The 20,487-nt window shown below is 43.8% G+C and overlaps 1 protein-coding gene across 2 annotated transcripts in view; it reads left to right on the top strand.

Annotated features, from left to right (window-relative positions):
• dph1 (diphthamide biosynthesis 1) overlaps positions 1-20,487 on the top strand; it is an 831,546-nt gene that overhangs the window by 706,942 nt on the left and 104,117 nt on the right. For both annotated transcript variants that reach the window (XM_063031915.1, XM_063031914.1), the window contains one exon: positions 19,207-19,307. In XM_063031915.1, coding sequence (XP_062887985.1) covers positions 19,207-19,307 — 101 coding nt within the window. The remainder of the gene's footprint in view (positions 1-19,206; positions 19,308-20,487) is intronic.

Raw genomic sequence — 20,487 nt, 5'->3', positions numbered from 1 at the left:
AGATTCCCTCCAACGGACTATTCCTGTAGAATTTCTGATGAAGTTAATCCTCCTGGGAAGTTTGGGTGAGGGGAGGGAGGATGTGAGAGACAAAAGCAGCTCGTCTTGCTTGTTTCAGTTAATGTAAAACACTACATTATTGTAAAAACCCTTGCTAGATCTGTAATTAATCACTTTCTGTTGGCTTGCAGAGTGCGTATTTAACAGGTATGAGACTGTCAGGCAGTATGATTATCATGCATAACTCTGCATAATTAGAGCCTTTTTGACTATTTTAACTTCATGTTGAATTTACAAGTACTTTAGATTAGCCGTATGTTTATGTTGATTATTTTCTTTCCTGCCAAGTTATCAGGTCCTGCAGTTTCTCATAGAAGAGAACAGTGCGGCACAGCAGGATACATCTATTTTAGCTCCGGTGACCCAGTTCAATTCCTTCCGCTGTCCTTGAGTTTTCTACCTTCTCCCCATGATCGTGTGGGTTTCCTCCAGGTGCTCTGGTTTCCTCCCACATTCCAAAGGCCACGCTACATTGGTGCTGCCCTCCAGTGTTCGATAGGTGGAATGACAGGCTGGATTGCATGCGTCTGCGCACCACCAGGAATTATATATATGTCTTTTTGTGTGACTATTTGTTTTTGCTCGCTATTTTGAATGTGCTGTGTATGTTTTGTCCCTTGGCCCCAGAGGAACACTATTTCATTCAGCTGTATTCATGTAGGGTTGAATGATAATTAAACTTGATTTTGAATTTGATTTGATTTGATTGGCACCGGATGCGTGGCAACACTTGTGGCTGTCCCCAGCACATCCTCGGTCTGTATTTGTAACACAAACACCTTATATTCTATCTGGGTAGCCTCCAACCTGATGGCATGATATTGAGTTCTTCTGGTAAAAAAAAATTCCTTTACCCCTCCCCTCTTCTTCTATTCCCCACTCTGGCCTCTTACCTCTTATCACCTGCCTATCACCCCCTGGATCCCCTCCTCCTTCCCTTTCTCCTGTGGTCCTCTCCTATCAGATTCTTCTCTTTCCAGCCCTTCACCTCTGCCACCCCACTGGCTTCACTTATCAATTTCCAGCTATCCTGCTCCCCTTCCCCACCCCCCACCCACCTTTTTATTCTGGCATCTATCCAATCCTGAGGAAGGGTCTCGGCCCGAAACATTGATTGTTTATTTATTTCCAAAATGCTGCCTGACCTGCTGAGTTCCTCCAGCATTCTGTGTGCGTGCTTTGGATTTCCTGCATCTGCAGACTTTCTTGTGTTTACATTTCACTGTATGTTTCAAAGATTAGCATTATTTGTCATTATGTACAGTGAAACATACAGTGAAATGTGTTGTTTGTGTCATGTGCTGGGGGCAGCACATAGTTTTGATGTATTTGTGTCAAATAAAGCTAATCTTTTTTCTTAGTGAAAAAGAACAGAGAAATAGTCACTGCAGCCCAGTGACTCCACACCAATCATTCAATTCTCCAGGTCCCAAATACACTGAATCCCTTCAGCTCTAGTTCAGTGGGTAGTAGTCTTACCTTGGAATCATGTCCTTTCCCACAACTATAGAGATTTGAATGTAGAAGTCATGCCCACTGTTGTAGTGAGGGAGTGTTGCACTGTTCAACATCTCACCTGCAGGTTAGACATCATATCTGCTGGAGAGACAGGAGACTGCAGGTGCAGTTGCAGAGAAAGTGCAGAGCAGCTAGGCAAACAAAGTGCAGGGGCTACAACGAAGTAAATTGAGAGATTAAGAGTTCATCTTTAGATGATAAGAGGCCCATTGAAGAGCCTTATATCAGTGGGGTAGAAGCTATCCTTCAGGACCTTTTTCTCAAGCTTTGTATCTTCTCAAACACGAGGAATTCTGCAGATGCTGGAAGTTCAAGCAACACACATCAAAGTTGCTGGTGAACGCAGCAGGCCAGGCAGCATCTGTAGGAAGAGGTACAGTCGACGTTTCAGGCCGAGACCCTTCGTCAGGACTAACTGAAGGAAGAGTAGTAAGAGATTTGAAAGTGGGAGGGGGAGGGGGAGATCCAAAATGATAGGAGAAGACAGGAGGCGGGGGGGGATGGAGCCAAGAGCTGGACAGTTAATTGGCAAAAGGGATATGAGAGGATCATGGGACAGAAGGCCCAGGGAGAAGGAAAGTGGAGGGGGGGAACCCAGAGGATGGGCAAGGGGTATAGTCAGAGGGACAGAGGGAGAAAAAGGAGAGAGAGAGAAAGAATGTGTGTATATAACTAAATAACGGATGGGGTACAAGGGGGAGGTGGGGCATTAGCGGAAGTTTGAGAAGTCAATGTTCCTGCCATCTTCTGCCTATTGGGAGAAGGGAGAAGAGATAATGTCCAGAGAGGGTAGGAGGGGTCCTTGATTATCTTGGCTGCTTTCCCGAAGCAGCAGAAATTTTACTTCCTGTCAATGTGGCCAAATTTTCATTGAGTGCCCCATCTCATGAGATTGTCCAATTAAAGAGAGCCAGCTCCTTGTAGATGCAAGAGATGCTGCAAGATGCTGGAAATTTTGAGCAGCACATACGCAAGATGCTGGAGGAACTCAGTAGGTCAGGGAGCAACAGTGGAGGAAACTAAACAGCGGTTGTTCCGGGCCCAAAACGTCAACTGCTTGTTCCCCTCCATAGATGCTGAATTCCTCCAGCATTTTGGGTGCGTCTCTATCATTTATAACCTTCATATAGAGGGAGCAGCATCCAAATTCTCATTGTGCTCTTAGCAAAGATGATTCTCCTAAACACAAGAGATGCTGGAAATCCAGATCAACACACATAAAATGCTGAAGGAACTCAGCAGATCAGGCAGCATCCTCTGAGGGGAATAAACATTCGAGATTTCAGCCCTGAAACACCAACAGTTTATTCCCCTCCATAGAAGTTGCCTGGCCTGAATTCCTCCAGCATTTTGTGTGTATTCAGCAAGCTCCTCATCAGTGAATAAATCCATTTTGGGCTGAGATGGGGGTGGAGGACTGGGAGGGAAAAGGAATGCATTGTTCAGTGGAGTCCTGATGAAGGATCTCGGCCTGAAACGTTGACAGTTTATTCCTCTCCATAGATGCTGAGTTCCTCCAGCATCTTGTGTGTCTTAATCTGGATTTCCAGCATCTTCAGAATCTCTTTTGTTTATGGATTGTTCTTGTTTGTTGATCTTGCTGGATATGGGCAAGAGAAACAGAGACCTAATGTAATATTGAGACAAAAAGAGGCATTTGTTAGGGACAATAAACCCCATCATAAAGTGTTCTATTTTCTCTTCTATATTTCAAAGTTCTTTCATTTGTTTCATAATGTAAGTGATAACCTCCAACAGAGCCGTCAAAGGTAATTATAGCATGACAATTTTATACTGACAATTCTCACATTTAAATAACAATTATATATCAGATATTGTGATATGTTTGTAAGTGTATGCATATATATTTTACCCTTCGTTTAAAAGAGTTTGGGTATCACTAACAAGGCTAATCTTTATTGAAGATCACTAATTCCCCTTGAGAAGGTGAACCACCTTAAGCATGCAACGTAAAACACTGCAGGCCCTTCATCTCATGATGTTGTTCTGATCTTTTAACCTACTCTAAGATCAATTTAACCCTTTCCTCCTGCACAGCCCTCCATTCTTTTATCTTCCATGTGCCTTTCTAAGGGTTTCTTAAATGCTCCTATAATGCCCCTCCCCTTCCCCCCACCTTCTTACACTGACTTCTCTTCTTCCTTTCCAATCCTGAGGAAAGGTCTTGGTCCAAAATGCCGACTGTTTACTCATAGATGCTGCCTAGCCTGCTGAGTTCCTCCAGCATTTTGTGGGTGTTGCTTTGGATTTCCAGCATCTGCAGATTTTCTTGTCTTTGTGCCCCTATGGTGTGTTGTCCTCTACCACCACCACTGGCAAGGTTTTCCACACACCCACCGCTCTCTGTGTGAAAAAACACTACCTCTACCTTGCTTATACTTATAGGATAGGTTCTGAATGTAGATACTAAACCTGTGGTACCTATACTGTCCTCCAGTCACCGTCCCTCAGGCTGTGAGGCTTCTGAACACCCTGCTGCTACCTCTCAGCACACATTACTTATGACAGCACCAGTAGCATTGTACTGTTGTATGTTTAACTATATGCCATGTATGCACTTTATATCAACTTGTAGAGTACTGTGCAAAAGTCTTAGAGACACACACACACACACACACACACACACACATACACACACACACACACACACACACACACACACACACACACACACACACACATACACACACACACACACACACACACACACACATACACATATATGTTTTATATGAAAAACAGCTTACCACTGTTTGTGCAAAAGTCTTAGGCACCCTAGCTATATGTGTGTGTGTGTGTGTGTGTATAGAGCTAGGGTGCCTAAGACTTTTGCACAAACAGCTGTAAGCTGTTTCTGTTTTTCATATAATTTCCTATGTGGGTTAATTTTGATTTGATTTGAAACAAACTGTGGGAAAGACATCCATCTCCATCCTCTCTTTACTTGCCCTTGAAACAGCAATATATGTGAGTCTTAAGTCTTTGTTAATATTGGTAAACATTTAGTAGATGGATATATGTGCCTAAGTCTTTTGCACAGTACTGTATATCTACAGAATACTTCTGTTTATCTGTTGATATTATTTTATGTGCTATATGAGATATATGTACTATGTACGATGTATTATGTTTTTCACCTTGGTCCCTGAAGAACATTGTTTCATTTGACTGTATACATGTGTACAGTTGAATGATGATTAACTTGAACTTAAAATGATGCTCTCTTAAACAACTTCTAGTCATGGTACATCCAGAGTGGGATTATAGGACAGGTGAGAGGACAGCAATATCTTTCAAAGTCAGGAAACACACAATGTGGAACCATAAGACCATAAGGTATAGGAGCAGAATTAGGCCATTTGGCCCATCAAGTCTGCTCTGCCATTTCATTATGGCTGATCCATTTTCCGTCTCAGCCCCAACCTCCTGCCTTCTCCCCGTAATCCTTTCATGCCCTGTAATAAGCAGTGCAAAAAGCGAGCAAAATAGTAAGGTAACGTTCACAGTTCATGGACCGTTCAGAAATCTGATGGCAGAGGGGAAGAAGCAGCACCTAAACCATTGAGTGTGTGTTTTCAGGCTCCTGTACCTTGTCCCTGATGGTAGCAATGAGAAGGGCACAGGTCCTGGGTGGTGAGCATCCTTCATGAAGGATGTCACCTTCTTGAGGCATCGGCTTTTGTAGATGTCCTCAGTGGTGGGGATGCTGGTGCCCATGATAGGGCTGGCTGAGTTTACAATCCTCTGTAGCTTTCTTTGATCCTGTGCATTGGAACCTCCATACCAGACAGTGATGCAACTAGTTGGAATGCTCTCCATAGTACGCCTGTAGAAATTTGCTAGAGCTTTTGGAGACATACTAAATCTCCTCAAACTCACAACAAAGTATAGCTGCTATCATGCAGGTCACTGCCGAAGGGTCTCAGCCCGAAACGTTGACTGTACTTTTTTTCCACAGATGATGCCTGGCCTGCTGAGTTCCTCCAGTATTTTGTGTGTGTTGCTCAAGATTTCCAGCATCTGCGGATTTTCTCTTGTTTGTGATAGCTGCTGTCATGCCTTCTTTGTAATTGCATCGATGTGTTGGGCTCAGGGTAGATCTTCAGAGATGTTGACAGTCAGGAACTTGAAGCTGCCCACCCTTTCCAGATCAGGCATTGTGCAGATGGGGGCTGTGTTTTTCTGTTTGTCTGGTTTATGTCTGTGTGCTTCTGTATGTCTGTGTTCAAGTCTGCTAACCATTAGCATAATTTTAATAAGGATTTAAATTAGTTTAGGTTAGAGATCTGCTTTGATTTGAACAGATGCTTTACTTGGCTTCAAATAGAAACTTTTCTTTCCAGGCTAAAGGTATCTAGCTTTCACAAGGCATTTGTTTATGCGTTAATACAGGATATGTTCTAATATTATATCAGCTATGCTTCTTTTGGCTTGTAGTTTTTACTTTTAAAATAAACCCATTGAAAGAATCTACAAAGCTCTTGCATATATACTGTACATATGCTTAAAATACTGTGCAAAAGTCTGAGCACATACAGTATATATATATATATATATAATTTATAAATCTGCTGGGAGCAAAAGATATTGGGAATGGCGAGGGTAGAATATCACGGGAGGGGTGTGGGACAGGTGGCAGAGAAGGAGTGCCGGGCCAGGGGTGGGTGGTGCAGATGCAGACACACCTAGCCCTGAGACACCAGGCAAAGTTACTTGATTCCAAACACTTGGTTTATTGATCATTACAGAATGTCTCTCTGGTGCTTCCTGTTCCCTCCCCTCTCCCTTCCCCTTTTCCCAACCATGATTCCCCTTCCCACTGTCAGTCCACAATAGAGACCCATATCAGAATCAAGTTTATCATCGCTCACAGATGTCACAAAATTTGTTTTTTTTGTGCCAGCAGTACAGTGCAATACATAAAATGACTACAGTGATATGTAAAAGCCTTAGGCACCCTAGCTATATATATGTGCACAGTACTGTACAAACACTGTCCGTGTATATAGTGTACTATATATGTTATTCACAGTGTTATATATTATCTATTATTATAATAATATGTATATTATTTTGTGTGTAGAATATAGCTGTTTACTCAGGTTCTTTAATCCTTGGTGTTGACTATCTCTCTGTCTAATTTAACCTGCTGTTCCCTTGCTCATTTCTAGTCATAGAGTTATACAACAGAGAAACAGGCCCTTCAGCCCAACTGCTCCATGCTAACACTCTCTCCCTTTTCTCATCCCCTCTCCCCACCTTCTTTGTGACCTCCTTCCGTCTTCCTTATTCTTCCTCTTCCCTACATTCACTCTCTCCTGACAGTATCTCTTAACTCCATACATTTCCTTTTCTTTCTCCTCCCTCCACTCATTTTCACCTTCTGTAAGTTTCACTTACTGCTGTGTTTTTTATTCCCTTTTTAGCTTTCCTCGTCTTCTCATTTCTTTTCCAAAGATAGTTTATTCAATGATTATAGTATCACGTTAACGGTACTTCATTATACACACTATTTACCGTTTCAAATTTTAACCAGGTCTTAGGTATTCAGAACTCTCTTGAGACCTGTGGTACCCACTGGTCCCGGAAATCCCCACTGTACCCGTTGGTCTGCTTTCATGACGTTGCTGTAGGGCTAAACGTTGGGCAGTTTGCAGCAGAGGGTTCGCCTGCTATTCTCTAAATGCCATACTTTGATAACAAACTTACTTTGAACTTTGAAGATTTAGAGAGGGTGCAGAAGAGATTTGCCAGGATGTCACCTGGATTAGAGAGCATGTTTCATGAGTATAGTTTGAGGGAGCTTGCGTTTTTTTCTTTCGAGTGAATGAGGATGAGAGATGAGTTGATGGAAGTGTACAAGGTGATAAGAGGCAGAAATTGAGCAGACAGTCAGTGACCTTTCTCTAGGGTGGAAATGGCTAATGTGAGGGGTCAAAATTTTGAGATGACTGGAGGAAAGGATTGGGGGAACATCACAGGGAGACATCAGAGAATGGTGGGTGCATGGAATGGTGATGGTGGGGGACCATTTTAGAACCTCTTAGATAAGCACATGGATGAAAGAAAAATGGAGGTCCATGTGGGAGGAAAGGCTAAGAGAAAGTTAAAAGTTGACACAACATCATGGGCTGAAGGGTCAGTACTGTGCTGTGCAACACAGCTGGAGGAACTCAGCAGGCCAGGCAGCATCTATGAAAAATAGTAAACAGTCAATATTTCTGGCCAAGACCCTCAACAGGACAGCACTGTGCTGTTACTGTACTATGTTACAGGTGGGCAAATGGGACTAGCTTAAACGGGAATATTAGCCAGCATGGCTCAGTTGGGCTGAATGGCCCATTTCCGTACAGTATGACTCTGTGACTCAATAACACACTGATATTTGGCACCAGCTATTGAGCGTCCACAGGAAAGTTCAGCAACATTTGGCCATGTGGCTCTAGAACCTGCTACCTGTGACATGGAGATTGGTTCATTTGTGGAGATTGCGGTTGCTTTAGCTGTGAAGCACGTTGCAGACGCAGCCAATAGACCATCCGTCACCTGCAGGGTCTCAGTCGCTCCAGGCAGCAGGTGTATTTTCTCTGCATTACACTTGCCACAAATCAATTAGCAGGCAAGCGCTGGAAAAGTCCCCTGGAAAGATGTTGCCTGAAATGAAAAGGTGAAACAACAACTTGTTTGCTGCTTATGGATTCATGACACATTACATTCGTGGTGAATGTCATTAGAGTTTGAACTGCCTAAGCTCCTGGGATTAGCCTCGAGGAGTTTACAACATTTCCACTGAATTGTGTTGGATTTGTTTTAATATTCTGTGTCGGCAGCCAAACCCATTAGGCCTCTGTCATTCCATCTGACGGGGAAAGTTGATTTTGTGTGTACTCTATTGCATGCAGCCAGCGGTTAGAATACATTCAGTGGCCACTTTATTAGGTACTCCCTGTGCCTCATAAAGTGGCCACTCAGTATACGTTCATGGTCTTCTGGTGCAGTAGCCCAACTTCTTCAAGGTTCAACATGTTGTGCATTCAGAGATGCTCTTCTGCACATCACTGTTGTAACATGTGGTTATTTGAGTCACTGTTGTCTTCCTGTCAGCTTGAACCAGTCTGGCCGTTCTCCTCTGACTTCTCTCATTAATAAGGCACTTTCGCCCACAGACCTGCCACTCACTGGATGTCTTAGTGCTTTGCGCACTATTTTCTGTAAACTCTATACTGTTGTGCGTGAAAATCCCAGGAGATTAGGAGTTTCTGAGATGCTCAAACCACCGTCTGTCACCAACAATCACTCTACAGTCAAAGTCACTTGGATCATGTTTCTTCCCCATCCTGATGTTTGGCCTGAACAACAACTAAACCTCATGACAATGACTGCATGCTTTTATGCACTGAGTTGCTGCCAAATGGTTGGATCTTTAGATACAGTATTTCCATTAACGAGCAGGTGTACAGGTAGACCTAGTAAAGGGTCACTGGGTGTAGGCATCATGAGTTTGGGTACTCAAAAGTGGCAGGTCGTGGAATACATACTCTGCGGTTTTAAGTTTGTACTGTTTAACTGCTACCCGTCCATGATATTTTGCGTAGTGTGGGAATTAGTATGGAGGTATCTCAGGGAGAGGTTTTACCCAGATAGATCTACCAGAATGGCACCTACTGAGGTCAGGCAATGTCAGGTTGAGAACCTTGACGATCCGAGCCAGCCCTTGACCTTGATTACGACTATTCATAAGCCCTTCACCCCCGGGGAGAAACAGAACATTTTGTCCGAGTTGCCCTCACTTAAAGTCGCCTGTGGGAATTCAGAATTCTGGCGTAAACTCGAGGAAATGGTTGAAATTCACCAGCTGCACCCTAAAGATATACATGTGATAGTGAAAGCAAAGTACCTGAGGAATATGTGGGACAGGATGGCCCAGGGGGTGCGTAGTGCACATGATGGAGCTGGTGAGTTTCTAACTCTCTGCAGCTTTTCCCAATCCTGTGCATTGGAGCCTCCATTCGAGGCAGTGATGCAACCAGTCAGGATGCTCTCCATGTTACATCTCTAGAATTATAGAATTTGGACCCTTTGCTGCGAGTCCTGCCTTTTGCCTGTCCCCCATCCTTACTCAGCAGATGCCCCAAGCTGTCAGCTTCAGATTTATTTATCAAAATATACAGTGAAATGTACCTTTTGCGGTAGCAACCAACACAGCCCCGGGATGTGCTTGGGGCAGCCTGCAAGTGTTTCCACACATTCCGGCGTCGACATAGCGTGCCCACAATGCTCAGCTGAACAACACAGAACACAACAAGCAACAAAACAACAACAGCAAAAGAAGCCCCTTTCCTCACTCCCACCTTCCCACGGACGTAGACTGTTCTCTGACTCCAGGCAACACCCAGTGAGCTCACATCTAAAAACTCTGAAGATTCATCTCACTATGATTAAAAAGAGAAATAGTTACCTAAAGGCAACACATCTGACACCCAATCAATAGGTTAATTACTATTAATTTTGCAAGGCATTGCTAATTGATTAGCGATTGATTGCCAACATTAGACAAGATTGTTTAATGTCATCTCCAGTACACAAGTGTAAAGGTGAACAAAATAACTGTTACTCCAGATCTGAAGCAGCACAAAAAATAGACAATAAGATAAAGAACACAATAATAAGAAGGTGCACAATAAATATACATGCATGTTTGCATGATTAAACGTCCATAAAGTGACACTGGGCAGAGGAGTGTCTGTACATAAGGTGACTCTGACAGGAAATGATAAAGTAGTGGTGGTTGAGGGTGTGGAGGGGTGGGTTAGTGGGTGGAGGTATTGATTAGCTTGACTGCTTGGGGAAAGTAATTGTTTTTTGAGTCTGGTGGTCCTGGTGTGGACACTACATAGCCTCCTACCTGATGGGAGTGGGTTAAACAGTCCATGAGCAGGGAAGGTGGGATCCTTCATGATATTGCTGGTCTGTTTCTGGCACTGTTTCTGTATATATGTCCGTAATGGCGGGTACCCTAGTGCCAGTGATGTGTTGGTGGTTTTGACTACCCATTGTAGAGCCTTCCTCTAACAAACTCCATGTTGCGGTAAGGATAGTAGAAGGCACACCAAACTTTGATGAACCTTGATAGTTCACCAACAATCTGCATATTTCGTTTGCAAGCAGAGGGAGAAAAATTGTCACAAAGTGCTGTATCGTCAGTAGGATATGTCTCAATATACACTCAGTGATCACTATATTAGGTACACCTGTACATCTATTCGTTAATCCAGTATCGAATCAGCCAATCATGTGGTAGCAACTCAATGCATAAAAGGATGCAGACGTGGTCAAGAGTTTCATTTGTTTTTCAGACCAAACATCAGAATGGAGAAGAAATATAATCTAAGTTACTTTGGAGAAGAAATGTGATCTCTTCTATTATATTCTTTAACCGTGAAATAATTGTTGGTGCCAGACAGGGTGGTTTGAGTATCTCAGAAACGACTGATTTCCTGGGGTTTTCACACACAACAGTCTCTAAGAGTTTACAGAGAATGGTGCGAGAAACAAAAAAGATGCAGTGAGCGGCAGTTCCGTGGGTGGGAACATTCTGTTAATGAGAGAGGTCGAAGGAGAATGGCCAGACTGGTCTGAGCTGACAGGAAGGTGACAGTAGCTCAAGTAACCAGAGTGATGTGCAGAAGAGCATCTCTGAATGCACAACATATTGAACCTTGAAGTGGATGGGCTACAGCAGCAGTAGACCATGAACATACACTCAGTGGCCACTTTACTAGATACAGGAGGTACCTAATGAAGTGGCCACTGACTGGATAGTCATCATTGGAAACTCATGAGCTACAATGGCACAGCAAGTACACACAAGCAGTTTATAATTAATACTATATGTTGGAAAAAGTGGGAAAGGAAGGATGAGGGAGGGAAAATCTCCCAGCATTCCCACTGCAGTCCGGTATTCCTGATAAAAAGTGGATGTGTTGGGATGCTCAGTATTGCCATGTCCCAGACCTATCCCAGTGACAGTGCGCCCCTGATCCAGAGTGTGCAACTGCTTGAACTTCACAGCACTGGTTGTGTAGCAGTGAGTGTAACGCTATTACAGTGCCAGTGACCTGGGTTCAGCTCCACCACTGTCTCTAATTTCCCTCACCGTTTTCATGGAGCTTCCTATAATTCGCTCTCAGTAAAGGAACATGCGTGTCTTCACATAGCAGGTCCACAAGGGCCGTTGATGTGTCGCACTAGCATCCAACAGCTCCCTTCTCTGTGAAACTAATATACTCTAAGGTAAGATAAACTCACAGGGGAGACTACACCATAAGTACACAAGATATAGGAGTAGAATTAATCCATTCGGCCCGTCCATTCTGCTCCGCCGTTCACTCATGGCTGATTTACTATCTCTCTCAAACCCATTCTTCTGCCTTCTTCTGAAAACCTTAGATACCTTTACTGATCAAGAACCTATCAACCTCCACTTTGAATATGCTCAATGATTTGCTCTCTACAGCCATCTGTGACAATGAATTCCTCAGGTTCACCACCCACTGGCTAAAGAAATTCCTCCTGATCACTGTTCTAAAGGGCACCCCTCTATTCTGAGGCTGTGCCCTCTGCTCCTAGACTCCCCCACCAATTGAAACATCTTCTCCATGTCCACTCTATCTAGTCCTTCCAGTATTCAGTAGGTTTCAATGAGACGCCCTCTCATTCCTTTAAACTCTAGTGATACAGGCCCAGAGCCATCAAACACTCCTCATACATTAACCCTTTCATTCCCAGAATAATTCTGATGAATCTCTGGACTCTCTTAAAAGCCAGCACATCCTTTCTTTGATCAAGAACCCCAAACTGCTCACAGTACTCTGTGCAGAAGTACCAACAGCCTGATATCAGTTAAGAGTTAGATGATGTATTTCTAGAACAGAAATACCTAATGGGCTGAATGGCCTGTTCCTGTATTGTAAAATTCAGCGTAATCCCACAAAGAGAACCATCGCTGGATGTTTTGTTTTTAAATGTGTAAATCACACACATAAATTGGGAAAGTAAACAGCTGAAGCATCTGCTTGTAATGTCACACAAATCTGTATTTTTTCTTTGTGAAGGTGTCTCTTTATTGCCCTTTATCTAATTAAAAAATAAAATAAAATTAACAATAAAGCACAGACTGTTGTTTACTGACCTGGATACGGTATGGGAGACAAGGCTTAATTGAAACTGCTCAGTGCAAATAGATGACTGACGATTAGCTGTCAGTTTCAATAGAGCGGATGCTATCCCGTGTCTTGTTTCCATTTACTTCCTAATTTATTTCGCCTCATTTGGCTTGTGCCTTTACAACGTCTGTGCATCCCTCCCACCATTCCGTCTGCACTCTTTCCCACTCTCCTTGGATATATTCACATCCTCATATGAGTCATAGAGTCACAGAACACCACAGCACAGATGTAGGCCCTTTGTCCCATCTACTCTGCATTATTCTGTCTAGTCCCATTACCAGGACAACAGCTCTCCATATCCCTCCCATCCACACACTTATCCAAACCTCTCATAAATGTTGAAACGATTATGCGTCCACCACTTCCACTGGCAGCATGTTCCACACTCTCACCATCCTCGAAGTGAAGAAGTTGCCCGTCAGGTTCCCCTTCAATATATCACCTTTCACTCTTAACCTATGACTTCTAGTTCTAGCCTCACCCAACCTCAGTGGAAAAAGCCTGCTTTCATTTACCCTATTTGTACCCCTCATAATTTTGTACACCTCTATCAAATCTCCTCTCATTCTCCTACACCCCGGGAATAAAGTCCAAACCTGTTCAACCTTTCCCTATCACTCGGGTCATCAAGTCCTGGCAAATTTATTGTAATTCTTTTCTGGCTGGAGAGTAAATATTTCACCTTTCACCCTTAACCTATGACCTCTAGTTCTAATGAACCTCAAGTAAGAGCTGTGCTTAGGGTCATTTCTGGATTTGACAAGATGGCTAGTTATTGATTACTGTTCAGCATTCAACACCATCATACCCTCAGTATTAATCAGCAAGCTCCCAAACTTGGACCTCCATATCTCCCTCTGCTGCTGGATCTTTGAGTTCCATATTGGGAGACACAGTCAGTGCAGATTGGAAATAACATCTTCTCCTCACTGACAATCTACACTGGGTTAGCCCAGTGCTCTGCTCTCTCTGGCTAGGCACAGGTCAAACAGCATCTATAGATTTGCCAATGACACAACTATGGTTGGCAGAATTTCAGATGGTGATGAGGAGATGTACAGGAGTGAGGTAGATCAGCTGGTTGGGTGGTGTTGCACCAACAACCTTGCACTCAACGTCAGTGTGACCAAGGAATAGACTGTGGACTTCAGGAAGGGGAACTCAAGGGAACACAATCCGGTCTGCGTCGAGGGATCAGCAGTGGAAGGGGTGGGCACTTTCAAGTTCCTGGGTGTCAACGACTCTGAAGATCCATCCTAGGCCAAACATATTGAAGCAATTACAAAGGCGTGACAGTGACTGTGTTTCATTAGGAGTTTGAGGAGACTTGGTATGTCACCAAAAACACTCACAAATTGATATGAAGTGGGCCACTGCACAGCATCGGAAAAGCTGCAGAAAAGTTGCAAACTCAGCCAGCACCATGGTGGGCAGGCCTCTCCAGCATAGAGGACATCTTGAAAAGCCGATTTTTCTGGAAGGTGGCATCCATCGTTAAGGATCCTCATCGACCAGGACCTGCCTCTTCTCGTTGCTACCATTAGGGAGGAGGAACAGGAGCCTGAAGGCACACACTTAATGTTTTAGCAACTGCTTCTCTCCCTCCACCGTCCGATTTCTGAATGGACAATGAACCCATGTAATGCTACCTCACTATTTTTTTTCTTTTTTTGCTCTCTTTTTCAACTAATTTAATGTTACATATTTCTTATTGCAATGTACAGTTTTTTAATATGTATTGCAATGTATATTCCTGCCTTAAGACAACAAATTTCGTGACATTCGCCAGTGATACTAAACCTGATTCTGATTCTGAAGTGTTCAAAGTTCAAAATAATATTTATTATCAGAGTACATACATAGAAACATAGAAAATAGGTGCAGGAGTAGGCCATTCGGCCCTTCGAACCTGCACCGCCATTTATTATGATCATGGCTGATCATCCAACTCAGAACCCTGCACCAGCCTTCCCTCCATACCCCCTGATCCCCGTAGCCACAGGGCCATATCTAACTCCCTCTTAAATATAGCCAATGAACTGGCCTCAACTGTTTCCTGTGGCAGAGAATTCCACAGATTCACCACTCTCTGTGAGAAGAAGTTTTTCCTAATCTCGGTCCTAAAAGGCTTCCCCTTTATCCTCAAACTGTGACCCCTCGTTCTGGACTTCCCCAACATCGGGAACAATCTTCCTGCATCTAGCCTGTCCAATCCCTTTAGGATTTTATACATTTCAATCAGATCCCCCCTCAATCTTCTAAATTCCAACGAGTACAAGCCCAGTTCATCCAGTCTTTCTTCATATGAAATTCCTGCCATCCCAGGAATCAATCTGGTGAACCTTCTTTTGTACTCCCTCTATGGCAAGGATGTCTTTCCTCAGATTAGGGGACCAAAACTGCACACAATACTCCAGGTGTGGTCTCACCAAGGCCTTGTACAACTGCAGTAGTACCTCCCTGCTCCTGTACTCGAATCCTCTCGCTATAAATGCCAGCATACCATTCGCTTTTTTCACCGCCTGCTGTACCTGCATGCCCACTTTCAATGACTGGTGTATAATGACACCCAGGTCTCGTTGCACCTCCCCTTTTCCTAATCAGCCACCATTCAGATAATAATCTGTTTTCCTATTTTTGCCACCAAAGTGGATAACTTCACATTTATCCACATTAAATTGCATCTGCCATGAATTTGCCCACTCACCCAACCTATCCAAGTCACCCTGCATCCTCTTAGCATCCTCCTCACAGCTAACACTGCCGCCCAGCTTCATGTCATCCGCAAACTTGGAGATGCTGCATTTAATTCCCTCATCCAAGTCATTAATATATATTGTAAACAACTGGGGTCCCAGCACTGAGCCTTGCGGTACCCCACTAGTCACTGCCTGCCATTCTGAAAAGGTCCCGTTTATTCCCACTCTTTGCTTCCTGTCTGCTAACCAATTCTCTATCCACATCAAAACCTTACCCCCAATACCGTGTGCTTTAAGTTTGCACACTAATCCCCTGTGTGGGACCTTGTCAAAAGCATACATGTCACCACATACAACCCTGAGATCCTTTTTCCTGTGGCATACTTAGCAAAGCTATAGAACAGTAACTGTAAACCAGATCAATAAACACCAAACTGAGTAAATGCAGATATAAATAAATGCTATGCCAGATTACTCCAAGTTCAATTTAACCCCTCCCTCCTGCATAACTCTCTATTTCCCTTTCATCCATGTGCCTATCTAAGAGTCTCTTAAATGTCCCTAACGTATCAGCCTCTATCACCACGCCTGGCAGTGCGATTCATGCACCCATCACTCTGTGTAAAAATACTTACGTCTGACATCCCCACTATACTCTCCTCCAATCACCTTAAAATTATGTGCTATTGTATTAACCATTTCTGCTGTTGGAAAAAGTCTCTGGCTGTCCAGTCTATCTATTCCACATCATCTTTTATACCTCTACCAAGTCCCCTCTCATCCTCCTTCACTCCAAAGATAAAAGACCTAGCTCACGCAACCTTTCCTCACAAGACATGCTCTGTAATCTAGGCGGCATCCCGTTAAATCTCCTCTGCACTCGCTCTCCGTGAAGTATTGAATAATAACACCAGAAACTACACCGTGTCACCAGGGATATTATTGCTTGGCTTAGAATAACACTGACTCAATAAATAAAGTAAACATGATGGGAAGTAAGATTGGGATTAAGATTGAACTCGTGCCTAGTGTATATACAGTACAACAGCTTTGGTAACTTCAGGGTCACCCAAGGATTTTACAGTCAATTAATTTTTAAGTGTAGTCACTATTACAATGCAAACAAAGACAGACAGCACCAGACAGCAATGTTATAATGAGTTCACCATCTCTTTCGGGGTAAGTTACAGTCAGAATATTGGAGTAATTCTAAACATTTACAGGGAGAGGTTGGACAAAGTTGGGTTGTTTTTTTTTTGAAGCAGCAGAGGCTGGATGGAGACCTGATAGAAGTTTATTAGATTGTGAGAGGCATAGATAGACAGCTGGTATTGTTTTCCCAGGGCTGAAATGTCTAAAACGGGAGGTGAGAGGGGGTAAGTTCAAAGGAGATGTGTGGGGCACAGGGAGCGGTGGGTGTTTGGAATGCCCTGCCAAGGATGATGGTGGAGGTTGAAACCATAGAGGTGTTTAAAAGGCTCTTCGATAGGTACATGAATATGCAGGGAATGTTTTAAGCAGAAGGGATTCGTTTATTTACAAATAAAAGAAGGAAAGATTAGCTTTATTTGTCGCACATTTATTAAAACATACAGTGAAATGCACCGTTTTTGTCTTAACGACCAACACAGACCAAGGATGTACCCACAAGTGTCGCCATGCTTCCAGCACCAACGCAGCATGCCCACTTCTTACTAATCCTAACCCTAACCATGTGGCTTTGGAATATAGGAGGAAATCAGAGCTCTGGAGGAAACCCATGTGTTCACGGGGAGAACATACAAACTTGTTTTAGCCCGCGCCGGAGCTGAACCCAGAACAGTGACCGTTGGCGTTGTACAGCGATGCGCTAATCACTATGCTACCCTGCTGCCATTTTGGGCGTATTTAGGCATTTAATTGTTAGTTTAATTAGTTTGGTACAACATTGCAGGCCGGAGGACCTGTTCCTGTGCTGTGCTGTGCTGTACTGTACTGTACTGTTCTGTTCTGTTCCACTAACTAACACTCTTTACTAGTTTACGTTGACCTGGAAATAGAACATCAGAACAATGGTACCTTGAACAGTGCAACATCACTGGACTAGTGCACCAAAGCACAGCCACTCCTGAATAACAACACTTCATACCACCACTGAGTAATAGGACACAGAGACAGGCCCTTCGGCCCAACTCATCCATCCTGACCACATTGCCCATCTAAGCCAGCCCCATTTGCCTGCATACGATCCACGTTCCATATAACCATATAACAATTACAGCATGGAAACAGGCCATCTTGGCCCTTCTAGTCCGTGCTGAACTCTTACTCTCACCTAGTCCCACCGACGTGCACTCAGCCCATAACCCTCCATTCTTTTCCTGTCCATATAGCTGTCCAGTTTAACTTTAAACGACAACATCGAACCTGCCTCAACCACTTCTGCTGGAAGCTCGTTCCACACAGCTACCACTCTCTGAGTAAATAAGTTCTTCCTCGTGTTACCCCTAAACTTTTGCCCTTTAACTCTCATCTCATGTCCTCTTGTTCGAATCTCCCCCACTCTCAATGGAAAAAGCCTATCCACGTCAACTCTATCTATCCCCCTCATAATTTAAAATACCTCTATCAAGTCCCCCCTCAACCTTCTACGCTCCAAAGAATAAAGACCTAAAGGTTCCTCTAAAGGGGTGGTGCGTATAGCGGTCAGGGTAATGCTATTACAGCGCCAGTGATCCTGGTTTGATTCCCTCCACTGTCAGTAAGTTGTCTGTACGTTCTCCCCATGACTGCGTGGATTTCCTCCAGGTGCTGAGGTTTCCTCCCACATTCTAAGATGTACGAGTGAGTACATCTCAAAGACATGGGTGTAATTGGGTAGTGTGGGTTCTTTGAAATAGAAGGTCCTGTTATCATGCTGTGTCTCTAAATAAGCCTCTCATCGCCTTGTACCTGTCCAAATGTATTTTACATATTGTTATTGTTCCTGCTGGGTGGTGGGGTGGAGATATGTCTCTAACAAAGGCACTCCTTCCCTCCACTAGCCTGCAGCTCACCCTTGGGCAAGGTGTAGCACCTGCTTAGCCCCCTGATCAGGGTCACGGGAAGCCACGGTAGCAGGTGGTGGATGGTCGTACGAGCAGCCGGTGCATATCACAAGTCCTGGTTGTGCGACCACTGACGCCAGGCAGACAATCTCTGAGACATCAGAACATACCATGAAGTGTCTCACTTGCATCAAATCAAATCAGTGAGGATTGAGCGCGCAAGAGGCGCTATGCTTCCTGCAGCCAATATAACATGATCAAGCTCCCTAACCCTAGCCAGTGTGTCTTTGGAGTGTGGGAGGAAACGCAGTACCTGGAGGAAACCCACGTGGTGATGGGGAGAACCTACAAACTCTTTAGAGACAGCGGTGGGATCCAATCCCCGATCGTACAGCTGGCGCTGTAAAGCATTACACTAGCTATTACACCACCATGCTGCCCCCTGTGCTATCGTACTGCCCCTACTGCACCATTTTAAACATGAGAGATTCTGCCAAAGCAACACATACAAAACGCTAAAGGAACTCAGCAGGCCAGGAAGCATCTATGGAAATGAATAAACAGTCGACGTTTTGGGCTGAGATCCTTCTTCAAGACTCAAATAGATATTTACCGCCTCTTTTGCCTTACTGTCATTCTGTCCTTATTTTTCAGCACTTGGAGACACAGCTTCAGGGTCTCAACCTGCCGTACGTCAACGTCCTGTTATCCGAGATCTTCCCAGACAAACTCCAGCTTTTCCAGGAGGTGGAAGCGTAAGTACGCTACAGTTACTGCGGCCTCTAACTGCAAGGCAAGGCAATGCAAAACCACAGGCTGCACCATTTTAAAGGGCAGTGATTCTGTGAATCTCTGCCAAGGAAATGTTTTGAAGCACAGTGTGCATTTTCACAGCTTTCCAATGCCTCTGACATCAAAGGACCTTCCTGAGTAGCTTACAAAAGGCAGGATGTGTGAACAGACATGACATTAAAAGATATGAGGCAAGGATTGTTAATGTCATAGATTAATGTCTCAGATCTAATTGAATAAGAGAACAAATTCATGGAGTTAACCCCTCCTTTAATTCACAAACTCCAATTATGATTAAAGTTCCAGTACCAATGTTCGAAAGCATTCACAGTTATAACGTCAAGAAACGTTGCAGCCAGTTTGCTAATGACAAGCTCTCATAGAAAAATGTGCAGCAGTGATCAGATAATTTGTTTGGATAATTGATCTGAGAGTTATTGTAAAGAAAGTTACTCAGGTAGGTTTTGACACAGATTGGTAGGTGTATAGAATGTGCTGCCAGGGTGGTGGGAGAGGCACTTTAAACACCTGTCAAAATATTGAACAGCCGTATTAAATTTCCCCTTAACCTTCAGTGTTGTAGGAAGAAGCTACAACAGTGAAGGTTAGCAGGAGATTTAATGGGAATATTCTATACGCGAAGCTGAAGCTGCTCATCTCTCAGTATAGTTCTACTAAGCGGCAAGTTATCTACAGACTGAACACAAGATATTGTGCAGATGCCAGAAATCTTGAGCAACAAACACAATGCTGGAGGAGCCCAGCGGGTCAGACTGCATCTGTGGAGGGGAATAAGCAGTCAATGTTTTGGGCTGAGACCCTTCATGAGGACTGAAAAGAATAAGAAGGTGTGGCGGGGGGAGGTGGGGAAGGAGTACAAGCTTGGATTCAGAAGAGAGGAAATTGTGTGGACTAGGTTAAGGCTGGGGCACTGTGCATTAAACACAACATTGAAAATGATAGGGAAACACCAGACAGGATTGTGTGAGGAATGTCAGGAAGAGGAGTCAGTAGAACATGTAGTTCTGAGTTGCAGGAAGTATGGGATACAGAGAGAGATGATGATAATCAACCTAAGGGAATTGGGGGTGCAGGAATTCACATTAAAAGGGTTGCTGGGCATGGGTGAGAGAGCACAGGTCA

This window comes from Mobula hypostoma, chromosome 23 (genome assembly GCF_963921235.1).
Source record: "Mobula hypostoma chromosome 23, sMobHyp1.1, whole genome shotgun sequence".
Lineage (NCBI taxonomy): Eukaryota > Metazoa > Chordata > Chondrichthyes > Myliobatiformes > Myliobatidae > Mobula > Mobula hypostoma.
The sequence above is the reverse complement of the archived record's forward strand: the minus strand, read 5'-3'. Positions and strand labels throughout refer to the sequence as shown.